This window comes from Scophthalmus maximus, chromosome 22 (genome assembly GCF_022379125.1).
Source record: "Scophthalmus maximus strain ysfricsl-2021 chromosome 22, ASM2237912v1, whole genome shotgun sequence".
Lineage (NCBI taxonomy): Eukaryota > Metazoa > Chordata > Actinopteri > Pleuronectiformes > Scophthalmidae > Scophthalmus > Scophthalmus maximus.
The window spans coordinates 6,367,488-6,385,451 of NC_061536.1; the positions used below are offsets into that span (position 1 = coordinate 6,367,488).

Here is a 17,964-nt window from a genome sequence, read left to right on the forward strand (position 1 = left end):
ACTTACGCTAAACGCTAGCCTGCTCCGGAATGGGGGAATTCGGAGATAAGACATAAAAGCCAGTCACCAGTCCAACTACTGACCAATCAGATCAGTGGAATCACTGGTGTCATTATTCTACAGGATCCTGACTGGGACAAAAGAGTTTAGAGTAATGTGACAAAACAGATGAGCTCAACAGTAAACGGCTCCGGAAGTTAATTTCCGATCCACTCATTCCATTGACGTTTCATAAAATCCTTATACAAAGAGTTTTAAGCCTGGAACCAAACCAATAAACCACGAGACGAATCGTTACCATAAAAAATTCCTTCGGAGCAACAACAAAAAATGGAAAACTCGAGAAAAAAAAGGCAAAGGTATGAGACTGTTCGTAATTTTTAGTAAAGAAACTACTCATCCCATAAAGCATTGCAAATGCCTTTTCAACAACTTCTGACCAATCAGAGATGTTGATGTTACACTTTAGGATTGTGGGTAGTGTAGTGCTTCTCAATCAATGGTCCAAGGTATTGAATATATTCTACAAAGCTAAATGGTGTAATTTCTCAAATTTCGCGAATTGTATCAGTATTTATTTCATCCACATATTATTGCATGTGATTATATTGTATTATTAAATGTGATATTTTATAATTATTATCATTCATCATCTTCCCCCTGTCTTCTTGCCTCTTAGCCTAGCTAACCCTATCTTATTAGTTTTTTGCAACTGTAGAGTTTAAGCTCACAAAACACTTAGTTGTCTGATGAATTATCATGGATTGTCAATGATGAATCTACCATTGATGATCCAACAGTATATATGCTGCAGTAAGTATCAGCAGCTCAATCTCATCCAGCTACCACATTGAAATGCTTCTGGCATGTCAAGGCAAGAGCTAAATAAATACATTATGATAATCTAATAACTACAGTATGCAACAGGGGAAATGGGTCATTCTGCATGATAAGTAGCCTGTACTTTTACTTTTGAAACTTACTGCTCAAATTTACGTAAGTTTTAAATTCCGGATTTTTAATAGTAATTTAGTATATTTTTATTGCAACCATATTTAAATAAGGGCTGCACGGTGGTGTAGTGGTTAGCACTTTCGCCTCACAGAAAAAGTTCAAACCACCCAGGGCATTTCTGTGAGGAGTTTGCATGTTCTCCCTGTGTATGCGTGAGTTCTCTCCGGATATTTCGGCTTCCTCCCACGGTCCAAAGACATGCAGAATGGGGTTAGGTTAATTGAGACTCTAAATTGACCGTAGGTGTGAATGTGAGAGTGAATGGTTGTCTGTCTCTGTATGTGGCCCTGTGATAGGCTGGCGATCTGTCCAGGGTGTACCCCGCCTCTCGCCAAGTGTTAGCTGGGATTGGCTCCAGCCCCACGTGACCCTTAAATGGATAAAGCGGTAGACGATGGATGGATGGATGGATGGATGGATGGATATTTAAATAATATGTGCTAATCGCTTGTGGAATAATTACAACAGCAACTTCCTTAACTTCCCATTTAGCTACACACATTATCTTTAGCAGAGCTCCATCTTTATTTATTTACCTCACCATGGAATACATGGAAATAATTAAGCCTTTTTTTGCCACAACTTGTCAATGTAAAAATGTCTACATATTGTATATTCCATAGGGATTGTGGGCTTGGAAAAGGAAAACAAGACACAAAATATATCTATAAAAAGGTCTTTAAGCAATATAGTAACATATCCAATATAAAAATCCATCCATCCATAATACTCTTTGCCTATAGCTAATGAGAAATGACTGGACATATCACTTTTGTTGGTTTCACAACTTGAGAAGCTGACAAAGAATTGAATACAAAGACGTAAAATTGTGGTAGATGCTTAGTGTTAAAATGTTAAATTTATTTTCAATCAAAAACAAAACAAAACAAAGTTGGCCTGCACAAATTTCATCATTATCATCTCAGTGAATCTTCAAAGAACACCTGGCAAGCAACAGTTATCACAATCATCAAATGTTAAAACCAGACATTTAATTTACTGACGAGACATGACTGCAGCACATCATCAGTTTTCTTTAAGTGGTTGTTGTTGTCCTCCTCGGGTTTTCAATAAATAAGACCCCAGCTTGTCAACAGCACCACCTGCTGGTTATAAAGCTTACTCGCCTACTCATCCATGATTAACTATTTTCATGTGTACTGGTTTTATTTCAAACAGCTTGCCACTGATTATGTTTATGCAGAGACGTTTGTCGTCACCGTTGAGTCAATCTGTGATTGATTTATTCATGCAGATCAGTATAAGCAACACAAATGACAATACACTGTGGTAAAAAATTAAAAAAACAAGACGATGTAAGAGAATTGGAAAATGAAACACTGAACAAAGTTTTGGTGGCTGTAAAAGTCTCAAAGTGAACACAGGAGCAGTTCAAATTGAAATGAATTGTAGGCACATGCGGGTGTGTTTGTCTCTTCATCCTGCAAAGGCTGGAAAAATATTGTCTGCAGCCTTCAAGCTTCAAACCTCCAAATCTCCACTTCTAAACAGCACTTCAGGTTCTACTAAATGAAAATCACTTACAGCATCGACTAAGGTCAAACCACATCCTCATTGGCTCCCACACTATCGTCATTTCATTCACAACAAAAGGAATACACTTGCACAGAGAACTGAAGCTAACTCTTTAGGAAGGCCCCACACAGAATACATTTGATGTGCAGATTGTAATTATCATGTGCATATGGGACGGTCCACTCTTGTTGTCCTAAAACTGGCTTTACACATGTGGCACGTTCCCTGACCGGCGCCATAAGCATAGGAGAAAAGCATGGTGGAGAGTGTGAACACTGTTTTGTGAACCCCTGTCTCCTTCACACATGCATTCACAATGGCACAGCGAAGATGCAGCATCCCAAGATCTTTGGATGGAGACATATGTAGGTGCTTTTGTTGTAAATCACTGAGATCAACAGTCAAGATCTTGCAAAGTCACAAGCAAACATCATCCACACACATCTGTAAACCACCATCCCATCTTTTGGTAAAGGACACACACAGCTACGTCCCTCTTCCGCTTCACAGAGTCTCGGCTCCTCTTCATCTTTCGTCACAAACGTTGCCAGGTTCAGCGTCTTCACCACTATTGACATTGACGGACCCAGGCCCATCCTTGGACGCAACGTTGGCCTCCTTTGATGCTCTCCTCTTGGAGTCACGAGCAGTTTGCTGTAAAAAAAAAAAGATGATTTTGAAGGTCACGTCATTTAAATGTCATCACATTGGACAGAGATCAAGTGGGCAAATTTGGCCAACTCACAACTGAGTCACTGAAGCACTGCCAATAAGCGGAGGGATAGATAAATAAAACACAACCTCATTTGTTTCTGCGATTCTGAAAATGTGATTTCTTCAGTCATTGATTTAACAGTTGTTTTTTAATTGTTAAATAAGTGTTGTAAAGGGTGAAAATCCTTTGTAACACAATCCTCAATAACAGATCCATAACTGAATCTAGGACATGATTAATATGAGTCTCTCTATCTCCTGTAAATTAGTGTAAAAATCCATGAATTATACAGATGGTTGGAGGAAAATGCTTTGGTAGGCCATGTTCCTAAGAATCCAGAATATTTTTACACAAATTATTATTCTTTATTGATTAAGGTATGTACTTACAGCCACACAAGTATGGCCAAAACATTTTTTCAAAGGACACTAGAACATACACATACACATATTATTTGACTGGACGTACATATATTTTTACTGCATCAATTTATGCACATTAAACATGTTTCAGTATGTATCATAAAGTGTCGGACAACAGTGAAAAAACACCCAAACAAATCCTTGTTTTATGTGACCATCAGTCCGAAGCTCGAAGATATTACGTTTAGGAAAAAGCACCATATCCTCAAATATGAGAACCGGAAATCAGAAATGTTTTTTACATGACAGAAACAATACATCAGTTATCCAAAAAGTTATTTTTCTGTTGATCTACTATCGTTTCATCAAATCATTTCAGGTCTATTCCTCTGAATAAGGAATCATTTACTATCTACATTCAGCTGTTTTTTATTGTTTGCACTATTATACCAACCATCCATTGTAAATTGACAAACACACAACTCTAATCTGTATTGATTTTCTTTGTTTATGTTTGTCTGTATTTGTGTATTAAGGTCAATTTGGCCTGTAAATTTAAAAAGTATTTCTGGGCAACCATCCATTTCACCTCTGCACATTTTATCCGACAGAGTTTAGTTCAGAGAAATGAGTAAACCTACATGTTTTGAAGACAATCACGTTTTGAAGCACTTGATAACTGAGGTCAGATTCCTTAATGGAGTTGATTCAGATTCTTGGATGCAGCTTGGCAGAAGGACCGTTTAATACTTAAATGAATGCAATAATGAAATAAAGCTGGAAAAGGGAACAGAAGGAGCTGTGCGACAGACATGCCGGGGACACCTACATCACTCAGGGAGCGCCTGGCTCTCCTCTGGTGGTTGGAGCCGGCGGTGGTCAGGGCCTGCTTCCCACACTGGGTGCCTGTGTTCACCGTCCTCTTCTCCCTCAGTCCGGCCTCCAGAGCTTTACCTTGCAGGACAACAGTTCCAAACACTTGGGTTAACCACTGGAAACACAAACACACGCTTGTCCTGGCTTCATTCAAACGTTTAGAGATGCCACAAAACTGCCATGTCAGGGAGTTGACAGCTGGGTACAGTTGTGTTTTGAATGGTGCCCTTACCTCGCCACTGGACCCCATCTGCAAATGTTTGATCATATTATGGACCAACGGAGACGGCATTTTGACTGTTATGTTGCCTATGGTACGTTACATTGAACGAGCTTTAAATTTCCAGATAAAAGATGGAGAAGGGAAAGGATGCTCTTACTGCTCGCCACTGGCAGAGGGGTCTCTATGTCCGTGTTGGTGAGCCACGTCGATTCCGTCTCCCTGGTCCAGCTCTCATGATACCTCGGCTCGATGATCGCGTCCGCCCGACTCCCTCCGCAACCCATCGGGAAAATCATCCACGGCAGGTGTCGCCGCGGCGGACACGGACTGGACACTGCCGCTCACCTCACCTCGCCTCACCGCAGCTGCAGCCGCAGCCGCAGCATCCTCCCCGGATCTCTACTGCAGCTCCGTGCGCGGGTCCGTCTCCATCATCAGCCTCCTCTCGCTGCTGCTGCTGCTGCTGCTGCTGGTGGGTGATGCTGTGCTCCGCACAGGAAGCAGCTGAGCAGCATGAACACACACACACACACCGGAGCGACGTGCGTCATCCACGAGGATGACGGGAGTGGGGAGTGGGGTGAAGGGGTGGGGGGTGTTAAAACTGCACCCAGTCTGGCCGCTGATTGGCTGTGGGGGCAATCAACCACAGCCACTGTCAGCATCAACATACAACCACCACCACCACCACCACCAGCATCATCATCATAATGCATAAATTCACTTTAACTAATAAAGTCAATAAAATTCACTGAATAATGAATGTGTTTTTATACATACATACATACATACACACTATATATATATATACACATACATACATATACATATATATATATATATATACACACACATACATGACAAACTGAATGAGTGCTTCTCAACATTAAAATGCTTCAAATAGTGAATGGAAAAGATAATCTCAAAAGTAGCTCCATAGCACTAAAAGACACACCTTAATTTCAAGACAGGAAATAATTAAACAATAATAAAATGTTTATACTCTGCAGGACTGTAGATATAGGATGGCTTGGTGGTGCAGTGGTTAGCACATCGCCAGACAGCAAGAGGGTTCTCTGCCTCTCTGCGCTGGGACACATCATCAGTGATTTTCCTGAGTTCATCGGGTGTTTCGGGGCTCGCAAAAACATCAGACATCCTCCCTCAGACGACCAGGCCAGGTTTGATCAGACCCCGACTTGTGTCCCAGCAGCATTGAACTCACTCCTCATGATCCAAAGCCACTTAAGAGGTCGTCTCTGCAGCCTCTGTGGTAGCTTTCTTTCAGTTAGCTCCTGCGATCTAAAGTAAGGTGTATAGTTCTTATACAATGAGCGGCCAGCAAAACCGCTTGTATTGCATTCTTGAATTGTTCGTCTCTGTATGTTGGCACAGTGACATGACATCCGACGTCCAGCTACTCGCTCAGTGTCAGCTGGGATTGGCTCCAGCCTCAAAGGACAAGCGGTACTGCTAATGGATGGACGGATGACTATAAGAAAAGTGAGCTGAAGCCAAATATCTTTCACATAGTCTTTATTCTTACATTTATCTTAAATATGTGGTTCAATTTTTCGGTTTGTACTAACAATAGAGCATTTGCACATAGACCGATCATAATTATTCTTGAAATGCTTAATATACAGAAATCAAAGAAGCATACAAGCAGCAAACATATTGCTTCTTTGTAAATGACCAGTTTCAGTATTTCACAGGATTATAGCTCGAGAGGAGGAAACGATGGTCAACATCTACTTGTAAACAGACATTCCTTACGTGGAGCCAAAAACACATTACCTTCAAAAACAGAACAAACAAAAACACATTCACTGATTTTGGGTCTCTAAATAAATACTATATTTTAACATACATCTTTTTTTCCCCCCTCCCCATGTTTTCCCACATTTGTACTGTTCGTGTGACTTTAAATAGTGTAGGATAAAGGGGAGAAAACGCCTATATAAACGTTTTTGTGTTTCTGCCGTGAGGGAATGTCAACCGTTTTTAGTGGGTGTTCACTTTCACAACATGGTACAGAGAGGAAAAGACAACAGAGCAGGGGACCCACATTCAAGTGTTCAGAAGTTACGATCTGACCTTTCTTATAGTCACAAATCAGTCATCTGATTCCAAACAACATATTTACACACAGGAATGTGCCAGGAGTGTGAGAGGGAGAGGTTGTAGAAATAAATTAAACATGAACAAGACAGTACTGCACATGATGAGGATGATGATGATGATGGCAACGTATCTAGACTTTGAAGTCCAGCAGGTTGCAGTCGATCTTGTAGTAAACATAGGGGTAGTACTCCTGCTGGCTCAAATTCAGACCTGGGATGTCCATAGCGGCCTGCAGGCACAAAGCAGAGACAGGAAGGCAAATGTTATACACACAAACACACACACAGAAAGAACATCAGAGCAGACCAGAGCTGCCAAGATTCTATACCATCAAAACCTTTTTCAAAGTCCAGTTAAGACAATGTATGATGGGCAGCTTAACTTGTCCATAGCGTAACTAATTCCGAAGAATAATCTAAAAAGCTCTGTGAAGTATCAGTACTTACACAGTAATAAGGTCAGTTTATATATAGTCTATGGGTCCATCATGTTTTTTTAAAGGTGGTGGGACACGACTTTAAAGTAGACCTTAAAGTCCCACATCTCCAATCTTGTGTTGCAGGACCAGGAAGATATTGTAGCCACACAGGGGCAATACTGAGAAAGGTAATAAATATGATTCCTGAACTAATAGTTTACAACTACTGAGTGTATTTATGATGGGCAACATGGGCAGGGACAGACAGGGATCTAATGTACCGCTGTGCAGAGGAAGTTGAATGAAGAATGTAGAGCTGAAAAGGTGGAGCACATACATTTCAAACACCATAAACCACACCACAGTCATCCAGGCTCATCGGCATCAACGCCTGATGCCATAAGTGTGTCATCTGCGGATGCTGTTACACTTTCCACTTTCCACACGGCGTGTGAATGAGACTCACGTCGATGACCGCAGCGCTGCTGTCCAGATAGTTGTACAGGTCGTACAGCACCTCCCTCAGCTTCTTCATGTTTTTCTTGTTGGGCTGGAGCAGCATGGCCTGGAAGTTGACAGGCAGCCCATATCTATGACACACAGGGAGGAGTCTTGTCAGTGCAGCCCATCTTTAATTTCTCACACGCAGGACACGACACAAATCTTACATCAACAAATAGATGGAATCCTAGATTTGTAAAGCTCACCAGCTGCCAAGTGTCTCACCTCAGTACTGACTCCACAAACACTCGCAGAGCTTTTATGTGGATCCACGCGATGAAGGCTTCACTGAAATTCACTTTCAGCCATCGCACCAAAGGCCCCTAAAAGCACAGAAAACAGCATGTTCATTATTTTCAACGTGCATCTCAATAACCTGAAACAGAACAAAAAAAACATACAAATTCGACGACAAACTTAATTCACTTGAAATGTAGTGGAAGTCACCGATCAAATTAGCACATAATTTTAAAAAAGCAGCATCCCTGTGAGTGTGTTCAAATAAGAAAATAAAGAAAATCCAGATATCATATGCAGTCAGCTTTATATGGAGCCTGGGATTCTGAGCATCAAGTCACAACCACATCTGAAGTAGTTGTACAGTTTGTTTTTTTCTTAGTTTGGTTGTTGCCATGTTTCTGCTAGCGTGTGTGGGCCTTATGTTCACTCTTGTTCTTTGGAAAGTGATGTGTGTATGGCGACAGGGGTTTTTGTTATTAGCTGGATCTTTTCTGGTCTTATGATTTTTATGTTTCGGTTGGACCACTGCACTGCCGTGTACGTTGCCCCCCGACACACACTTTCTGATCTTGACTCAACCGCCACTCACATTGGCTGTTGATCAGTAATAAGAGTAGTTTATAAGTAGACAGCTGGAATGGAAATGGACTGCAAGGCCAAATTGAGCACACAGCCTCTTGTGCAGACAGTGAGTGGACGTTGCCTTTATACAAATAAATCTCTTTTGAGATCGTGAGACACTTGTTGCCTCTCAAATAATCACAACTAAGTGGCCACATCTGGATCTCAAATTTCCCAGCCCTCCATATACCGAGAGCTGATAGCTTCAGGTATCTCTACGTTAATATTTCTCCTTCTACTCCTCCTAAGATGGGGAAGGAAACACAGGGGTTTGATGTCTGTTATTATACAAGCTTGTTGTGTATGTGTAAACATGCACTATGGGGGTGAAAAAAGAGAGAAAATGTTTCTTTCCTATAATTTTCCCCAATCATAAAATGGGCAAAAAAAGAGATACAAAACAACAGGAGTCGTACAAACTGTTTCTTCTTGTCCGTGGACAAACGTGTCATCTCCTCCTTATCTGCCTTCATCTCCTCCTCATTATACTGGAAATCACGCACTGTAAACCTAGGTCAGGACACACAGCAGAGAGCTGGCAATCAGCTGTCAGCAAACACACGCATGCACGCACACACACACACACACACACACACACACACACACACTAAATTGCACTCCTGAAAATGGGCTACATACAAACATGGAGACAAACACAGGCACAGGCAATGAGAACCCTCTGTTGTGCTAATTGGAGACTGTCTAGTGCTGACAAAAGTGTGTGCATTATAGAATTGCTAGTCTTTTTTTAGCACAGTTCATGTGTTGACATAGAAGAAGCCTACTTCAATCATGAGCTGTCATTACTACTGTTAACCTGCGCCCAATTTCCCAAAGGATAAATAAACATCAGTCATGGAAAACACCAAAAAGAAAAAAGAAATCTGTGTAAACTGAAAACAAATATCTCTCATGGCTAAGATTACAACACAAGTCCAAAGACAAATATATTTCTGTAAATATTGATCTAATGAAATGTAAACATTAATTCTCTGAACAGCTCACGTGTCTTGTGATAAAACGGAAACAGAATAATTTACTTGTTTTCCCTGGCCTTGTGCTTGAAGTCATCTATGGCCTTCCTGAAGAGAGTGACGCTGAACAGACCACTGTCGTGGTCTTCAAACAGCAGCCTGGAGGAGACGACACAAGACGACAGATCAGCATGAGAGCTGGAACACACGCACATATCTGCAGTATCTGTTGCAGAAAACACATCGCGACATTTAAGAGTCAAATGTGCATGACCAAAGCTGTCAAATTTCCCAGGGATTAATGATAATGATTATGTTGTCAGCAAATGGAGATTAGGATTGAACAAAAATTATTAATAATAATAATAGTAGGGAAAATAATTTGAGACATGTCCTCCTGTCTTCACAACTGCAAATTCCTCTTGGGCTTCATAGGAAGTTTCCCCGTTTCCAGGTCATATCAGCACAGATAGTCCATATCTCTTCTGGAAACACAGGTTGCTAGGTTACCACCTCACACTGAGCTGTATCCATCCAAAAGACTGCACCTATAACGTCTCAAATCATCTGGTCGTGTTGGCGAAAGGTCAATTACTTTCTGCAGGTCAACCACATAATGTTTCCTATTCTAATACGAGTCAATTGCTTTTTGCAGGTCAACCATGAAATGTTTCCAATTTTAATCTGAGTCGAGCACAAGGCGGAAGAAACAAATGAAGAGTGGCGAGGGAGTGAGAGGAGAAGGCAAAATGTCTGGTCTGAGGAGGTTTAAAAAAATTAATAAAATAAAAAAATATTTATTTTTACAGTGCATTGGAACCCTTCATAGTTTAGGAGTACAGATATTAGGAGTCAACCCCTTGCATATATCCTGGGAACTCACTGTATATTACAAAAAGGTAAAATAATAATCAACAAAAATTAGATAGCTGGATAATTGGTATATGGATTGACTAGAGACAACAGGAATTTATCTTTGGCACACTGGATGTGAGTTCATGAAAAAGACAAATAAGTCGCATAGAAAACTTATCTTATCTCATTATTCATAGATTTAGAAAGAAAGACAAAAAAACCCTCAACCGAATCCTGTAGTGATCCTTACTTTGTGGAGCGTGGTACAACCATCTCAGACAGCGTTTCATACGTCTTCTGCCAGTCAGTGTAGTTTGTCCTGGCGAGAGTGCAGAGGGAAATAAAGACAACAGCGGTGTATTGTACATTATTATTAGTATATGTAGAAAGAAAATCAGTCTGCATTTTGGATGCACAGATACAGACGTGGGTGTACTTACTTTGAGACGACTACCAGCATGGTAATCAGATACTCAGAGTCCAGAACAAAGTCTTCTTTCTTCACTATGTCAGCCAGACTCCTGGTCAACAAGCTCCCCCTAAAGGACAACGCACAGTCAACCTGAGATAAGACTTTCCCAAAAAGGCAGACGCTTCAAATACACAATGCAAATTGCAGTAAAAACATACATACTTAACCAAACTAATAACATATTTTCAATCTCCTCTTTTGAAGTGATACACGGAGATCTGACATTATCCAAAAGGAGATTGCCAAATGTTTAAGTGTCCAGATTATTGATGCTCCAGCATTAAATCAGGGTGAGAGTGTGAGGTCCAAGGTACCGTTTATGGATGGCATTCTGTCGCTTTTCAAATTTACAGAAAAATACAATCTAATCAACAACAAACAATCGCAGAAGAAAAGAATGACAAATGTGGTTTCACGGTCACTCACGCATTCTTCCTCTCCAGATTCTGCAGATTCCCCTTCAGGTTGTTGTAGGCTGAAGCTCGGGCCTTCAGGTCGTTGTCTATCTGAGTTCCTTGCTAGAAACCAAGCGGGAGACGGCGGGGGCTGTTAGAGGTCAGTTCAGCAGGGAGCATTTTTTGTTCCATCGGGTTCATATATTGTGGTTGTTGTTGTTTTTTTAAATACCTTGGAAATGATCTCAGAGATGTTTTTCAGAGACTGCTTGATTGGGTACTTAGCCATATCCCACTGAAATCTGGTGATGTAGGTGACCAGGTCAACTGTAAGGAGTAAAAAAAAAAAAAAGAAGATTAAAGCCATCAGCATTAATCACATCTACTTAAATAGGTTTTGTGGCCTGTAATGATTAATGGCTTTGTACATAGTAACCACCAACGAGTAACCAGAAGTTTTTTGTGTCTGTTTTGTGTCTGTTTTGTGTCTGACATCATTACCTCCATTGGCCAGTAGGTTCTCCTGGACTTTGTCTCGGCTGTCCTCCAGAACATCAGCCATGTACTGAGCGACCTTCTTCACCACACTGATGCAAGGCACGATGAGGAGGAGGGTAAGAGACCAATGTAAAAGGGATCACAAATATAAAGCGGAGAAAGAGTCAGTGTTTTACTAAACGTGACATCGTGAAGCTCATCACGGTTTACAAACTCCTTTGACAAAGTCCATCTTGGTATGTGCGAAGTCTACCTTTCCACGAAAGTGTCCAGTTTAGCCAGCTCATCCGACAGACCCACTAAGACGTCTAGCGTTCCAACCTGATGGAGACAGAGCACAACGTTTATGACAAACAACTACTCCTTTGCTGTCCACTCCTTCAATACCCAAAGTGTCTGTCACTCCAGACGACGGCTGCGGTCTAACCTTGAGGTCAGGGATGTTGAACTTGTTGTTGGTGGAGAGGTTGTTGGTGCGTGAGGTGGCGACCATCAGCTTGTCCCAGGTCTGCTGACATGTCTTCTCCCCTGGGGCAGAGATCAACCAGAATTCTGCCATGGCTGCTGGCTGGAAGTTTGTCCACTGGGCCTCTGATGGCAGGAAGGTGAAAGAAAAAGTTATTTACAAATCTCTTCTGTGACTTTGTCCTGGACTGCAGCTTTGCTGCTGGCTCTGACCTTACTAAGGAGGAGAAGAGAAGTTGAAGAGGTGGATGATCATGATGATTATGATGACATGTATCATAAGACTAAGAATATTGCTAGACAGATATATTACAGTTTCATCTTAGGTACTGGTTTAAAATGTCTGGGTGTGATAGAATATTAAGAGCTAGGTTTAAAATGAATGAGCAGGAATGCTTTATCGTAAGTTCCGATGTTTATATAACGTTTGCATTATTTAATTTACAACCATAGGAATTCAAGTCAGGTTGTATTCAATAACCTGCATCTTCACCAATTTTCCCAAAATGTTATTATGACAACTTTAAATTGACATATGGATTGACGAATGAGTTTCACCCACAGCTTAGTACGCAGCCAATGTATCGTTATGGGAAGGTTTTTACTTCCCTAATATCGGCCTTGCCCCCCCAAAAAACCCAAATCTGTCTGGCTCTACTTTTCACCCCACTACATTCATTTCACAATTGAAGTTACTAGTGACTCTTTGGATTATGAGATTTCAAACACAACACATGATGATTAACCAAAAGTGGATTTAGGAACAGAAACGGACTCTCAACCAGAATAAACCTGCTGTTTGCTTGGTTTAAACATCACTATTAATAATCCTGTATAATAATCCAATAAAGTTTACGACAGCATAAAACTCTGACTCATTCCACATAGTGATTACTCCAACCCTGGACACAGATTCATATATTGCAGGTCACATTTTTTAATTTGATACGAATATTCAGGGATATATATTCAGGGATGTGACTCGAATGAATACGAGTCACATCATAAAGGCCTTAGTTCCTCTTTTCAGTTCTTCCTCACATTTCCCAGTGTGGTCACTGGGCTGATTGCAGCAGGGACAGACGTGTCTCCGTGTCTGCTGACAGACTGTCATATGATCAGCCACGGTGTTGTTAGAAGAAATCATGCTAACTGCTAATCCTCCTTTTCCATTCGGAACCAACGACGCCACGTGAACAGCTGCTTTTCAGGGTCACATTTGTAGAATCACACTTGAATCAAAAAATGAGTGACGGATAACAAAAAACACACCTGGTCGCTACGTGGTTAAATGTCAGTGTTAGCTCGCTGCTGACACGAGCTTGTTTTCGTTGCAGCCTCGCGCTGTCACGACGTCAACAAATCGCCGTGTTTTCACACTCACCGCTGAGTTTGACGGCTTCGGGGTTCGGTCCGCGCGGTTCTGTTCAGTCGAGTGGTCGCAGATTCCCATGCATAGCGTAGATAATCGCAGGTTTGCTTCTCAGAGGTCCTTCAACACAACTCCTCACTCACAGTCAGCTGACTGGGGGGGGGGGGGGGGGAGTGCTGCGCCTGCGCAGAGGCTGTTGCGCTCGGTGCTGCCTTCACGTGCCCGCCCAATCGTCGTGAGGTTCAGTATCTGAATATGAAGTCAGAAACAGGATGTCTTAGTGTCAAGCAGTGATCAAATTTAAAATTGAGCCAGCTGTCACACCTAGACACCATAACGTATTTATTCATGACGTATAGAGCCGAGTTTTTATATAATCTATGGTTAAAGGATGCCAAAGGTAGTAAACCCAGAAAAGGTAGCAGAAAAACAGCTAAATTAATCATATGGTTAAAATAACTAAACATAATTGAAAACTGATTTTGCAGAAAGTAACATTTTTGGATGACTTGTTAAAAAATATAATCAGCTAAAGGTTATTGGTGTAGTTAAAAGTACAGTAAATAAATATTTTGGTCAAATAATCGACTAAAACAATGGAGGTTTAAGTAGCTAAATGTCATGGATTATCGGATTGGGCTAAAAATAAGTGAGCTAAAATAGTTTAATTTTGTGGACCAATGGTTGAAATGTTCAAATGGATCACAATTTATTTGTTGAATATTTTTTGGAGAAAATACATTTTATTTACCTAATTTATTTGATTCATATTGTTTATATATGTTTTGCTATCTATTGTTTGCTCACATCCACTCCTCTTGGTACAGCTGTCAATAATTTCATAATTTCCAACAGTACGTTAAGGCAGCATGATTGTTTCGGCCGCTCAGTCAGTCCCTCTCAATAGCGACCCCCCGTGGTAAGATGTAAGTACTTGCATTACAGTTACAACCTACACTCTATGGTTACAACCTGTAGGTGGCAGTAAATCACCGACTGTTTCTATAGTAAACATGTACATAATATACTGTATATATATGTTAATATAATATATATTAAAAAGCAAACCCATACTGGGTTTTTAGACTGATATCAATCTCAGATTTTTAAGGGTTTAAAAATACGATCGTAAGAATAAGCATTTTCTTATTTCAGAAAAAGATATTTTGACGACTTCTGGAATAATGATGTTAATAATGACATTAATTACATAGGTGTCTTTGTAGTTGATTGGACACTTTGCTCAATAGCAACACTTGTACAATGACAAATCATGTCTGCTGTGGGTAAAAAAAAAGGCCTATTGTAAACAACAAATATTCTTACCCGACATTTTATAGTCAAAAATATTAGTCATTAACAGTCAGGTTTTTCAATGATGACAATTTATGTCATGGACACACTATTTCTTAAACACCTCAAAAATACCGTTGGCATTTCTGATATTTCTTTACATATAATCCTCTGTCATTTATTCAGATACTGGTAGGTGTACTGAATTTACAGAGCAACTTTAGCATTGTTACAATTTGATAAGTCGTCTTCTTGTCTTACTGAAGCCTTCAAAGCTTGGAAAATGTTTTAATTTGTGGGTGTGCTGGGGTGATAGAGAATTGATTATGTATGCTGTTGTTTGTTTATGTCTGTTACTTCTGGTTGCAAATTGACTTTCTATCCCGAGGACAGTGAAGGCATTCAACTAAATTCAGTGGAACTGAAGCGCCAACAGAATCTAATGGACTCCTGATGTGAACCATGAAGCAAACACTCTGTACTCTACACTTTATTGCATTGTTGGTGGGAAATCGGGACAATATTAAAGAAAACAGCATTAAACCCACTTAAAATAATCAAAACTTTAATTTTCACTGGCCTTGGTTCCTACAATTGTGCATTCATACTCCAAAACTCAGTTATTTGTCAACTTAAACTGGAAAGAAAGCAAGCACAACTTTTAAAGAAACATTAAATGTTTTTTTAAACAAAAACCTGAAAATATCTTTACGGTATGGAATTATCATTTCATCGACAGAATTTCTCGTCGTTTTGCACACCTTGTTTATTGTAGCCTGTCTATGATTTATGGCTCTGTTTATTACTTCATGATGTATTGGACAATATTACATTACAAATAAACTTTCACTTGACTGTCCCTAAGTCGGTTCCTGGAAATACCTCATGGCCCTATTTGATAAGTTACTACCTTCACCATGAGGATATGTTCTCACCCCTGACGGTTTGGTTGGTTGGTTGGTTGGTTGGTTTATTGTTGTTTGTTTGTTGGCAGCAGGGTTATGCTAGAACTACTGAACGAATTTCTACGAAACTTGGTGGAAGGATGGGACAGGGGCCGAGAAAGAACCAAGTCAATCCTGACATGGATCCAGACAAAGGGGCAGATCGAGGATTTGTTTTACTTCGCTTTCTTTAACATTGCGTTATAGTGCCTTTTTTCATTCCTATATGGGTCATTTGCAATAATCATACAAAATGAATAAATACTTTTGACCCTGTCACTTGCTGTTAGAACATAAAATGAGAAGCTAGCCAGTGTAAGTTTGCTGCCAGAGGACTTTCCTTGATATGTAGTCTCTGGCGTTTTCTAGGCCACGCTGTATATAGTGAACACAGTGTCCTTTGGAGTGACTATCATGACACAAAGATAAGAGCTATAGGACAGCTACAGACACACAGATGAAGTCATGCAGCGTCTGTTGCACCAGCAACACAGAAACACAAGTCATACGACCAAGGTGGCTGCAGGCAAAGTTTTTTCCAGCGTTGTACCAAACTCCTGACTGCCATGCTTAATTAAATACATTTTGCTAAATTAATTTCTTTCCATCAAACCGGATGGCATAAAACATTCAATTATCACGGTTAAAATGAAGCGAGAACTGCGTGTGACAAGGGCTCAAGGTCTTATCAACAAAAATATTCCATAAGCTCTTAAATCTTGAAATTCCATCAGACACAAGTAGGAACACGGTGAATGTCAAAAGCAGAGACAGAGGCACGCAACTGTGTGTTTTGTCTTTTCTGTGTCCTGAATGTTTGTCAGTCAAACTTTAAAAGAGTGTAATGACTGAGTGTTGTATTTAGAAAGCTTTTGACCCAGTGACTTTCTCAACCTAAAAACTTTCCCAGCCATCTTATGCACATACAAATGTCTTCAAGGGTCATAAACTCTCTTAAAAGAAAAAGAGGGATGAAAATTTGAGGGGCATTTCATTTATTTCATTATATATTTATTGGATGTAAAGATGTCCATGAAAAGGACTGGAAATCAGTTGAGTGTATGGCTTTACTACCATAGAGGACACACTTGTTGACAGAATGTAACTTGCATTATCGGACATATTTAATTAAACAAGATATATACAATTATCACTCAAGATATCTAACATTCAGTTCTGACTATTCAGAACTAAATGATGAATGTTGTTAGCTGAGAACTGTAACTAGTTAAAATGTAATTTCAGATATCTAGAACTGCATTTTGATGTATCTATAATCATTATTCTTAGTAGTGAAAAAGGATTAACTGACATCAATTATGAAATTAAAGATAAATTCAATTTGACTAGCACTACTACGATATACATATTTTCACATGTAAAGATTGTTTTAATTTCCACATGCAAAAACTAAATCAGTACCAGTCAGCCCTGATAAAATGTTAAAATAAAGTGATACGTAACCCCAAAATAAGTTTCAAAAATACATATTTACCAACTGAAGCATCTCTCGAGGAGGCTACGACCCTTACAGGAACATAACCAGTGGATGAGACGTGACGGACCCATTTTACCGCTCTCCCGCTAGCTGGATTGCCTTTTACGTTGGCCCTCCTGTACACAGAGTAACTTTTTTTTCCCCGTTGTGCTTATTATTTTTGTGTTGTTGTGTTTTGGGGCCATTTTCATTGGCCGTCGCAGCTTGATGAAAACACGAAGGGAGAGGGCCGGTGGGGGGACTGACGAAGCTTTTCTTTAGGCCCGAGATGCCGGTGCTAGTGCGACATCTTGTGGCAGAGAATATCATATGTAACCTTTAAATACGGATAGCTCGAAAGTTGGCCTAAGCCAAAATACAACAACCTGGTTATTCCAGTCCCAGTGGACAACGGTTATTCTACAGTTTTCAAACAGGGGTTCAAAGTTTCACATTTACAGTGGACTGTTTATTGATCTTGGGAAATCCAATAAATTCAGTACAGTTGTGGGCACTTTAAAAGACTACACAAGTACAAATTGGATTGGATTTCTTGTTTGGATATATATATATATATATATATGATTTC

At 40.2% G+C, this 17,964-nt stretch overlaps 2 protein-coding genes across 4 annotated transcripts; both read right to left on the reverse strand.

The window, feature by feature from the left end:
• Positions 1-1,329: 1,329 nt before the first annotated feature.
• si:ch211-215i13.3 (brain and acute leukemia cytoplasmic protein) lies at positions 1,330-5,294 on the reverse strand. 2 transcript variants are annotated; one of them, XM_035620272.2, is made up of 3 exons: positions 4,884-5,294; positions 4,457-4,581; positions 1,330-3,204 (listed from the first exon to the last, which is right to left on the reverse strand). In XM_035620272.2, exons 1-3 carry the CDS (start codon positions 5,020-5,022, stop codon positions 3,076-3,078), a joined length of 393 nt encoding a protein of 130 aa, XP_035476165.1. In that variant the 5' UTR covers positions 5,023-5,294; the 3' UTR covers positions 1,330-3,075. The 2 variants fall into 2 exon arrangements, with proteins under 2 accessions (XP_035476165.1, XP_035476164.1); XM_035620271.2 differs by lacking the exon at positions 1,330-3,204 and having other exon boundaries at positions 3,212-4,581.
• A 951-nt stretch (positions 5,295-6,245) lies between these two features.
• atp6v1c1b (ATPase H+ transporting V1 subunit C1b) lies at positions 6,246-13,814 on the reverse strand. Of its 2 annotated transcripts, none has more exons than XM_035621072.2 (13): positions 13,674-13,814; positions 12,252-12,415; positions 12,078-12,145; positions 11,828-11,913; positions 11,559-11,653; positions 11,358-11,449; positions 10,900-10,998; positions 10,710-10,778; positions 9,671-9,763; positions 9,047-9,140; positions 7,995-8,092; positions 7,735-7,858; positions 6,246-7,079 (listed from the first exon to the last, which is right to left on the reverse strand). In XM_035621072.2, exons 2-13 carry the CDS (start codon positions 12,381-12,383, stop codon positions 6,981-6,983), a joined length of 1,149 nt encoding a protein of 382 aa, XP_035476965.1. In that variant the 5' UTR covers positions 12,384-12,415; positions 13,674-13,814; the 3' UTR covers positions 6,246-6,980. The 2 variants fall into 2 exon arrangements, with proteins under 2 accessions (XP_035476965.1, XP_035476966.1); XM_035621073.2 differs by having other exon boundaries at positions 13,562-13,814.
• Positions 13,815-17,964: the final 4,150 nt, after the last annotated feature.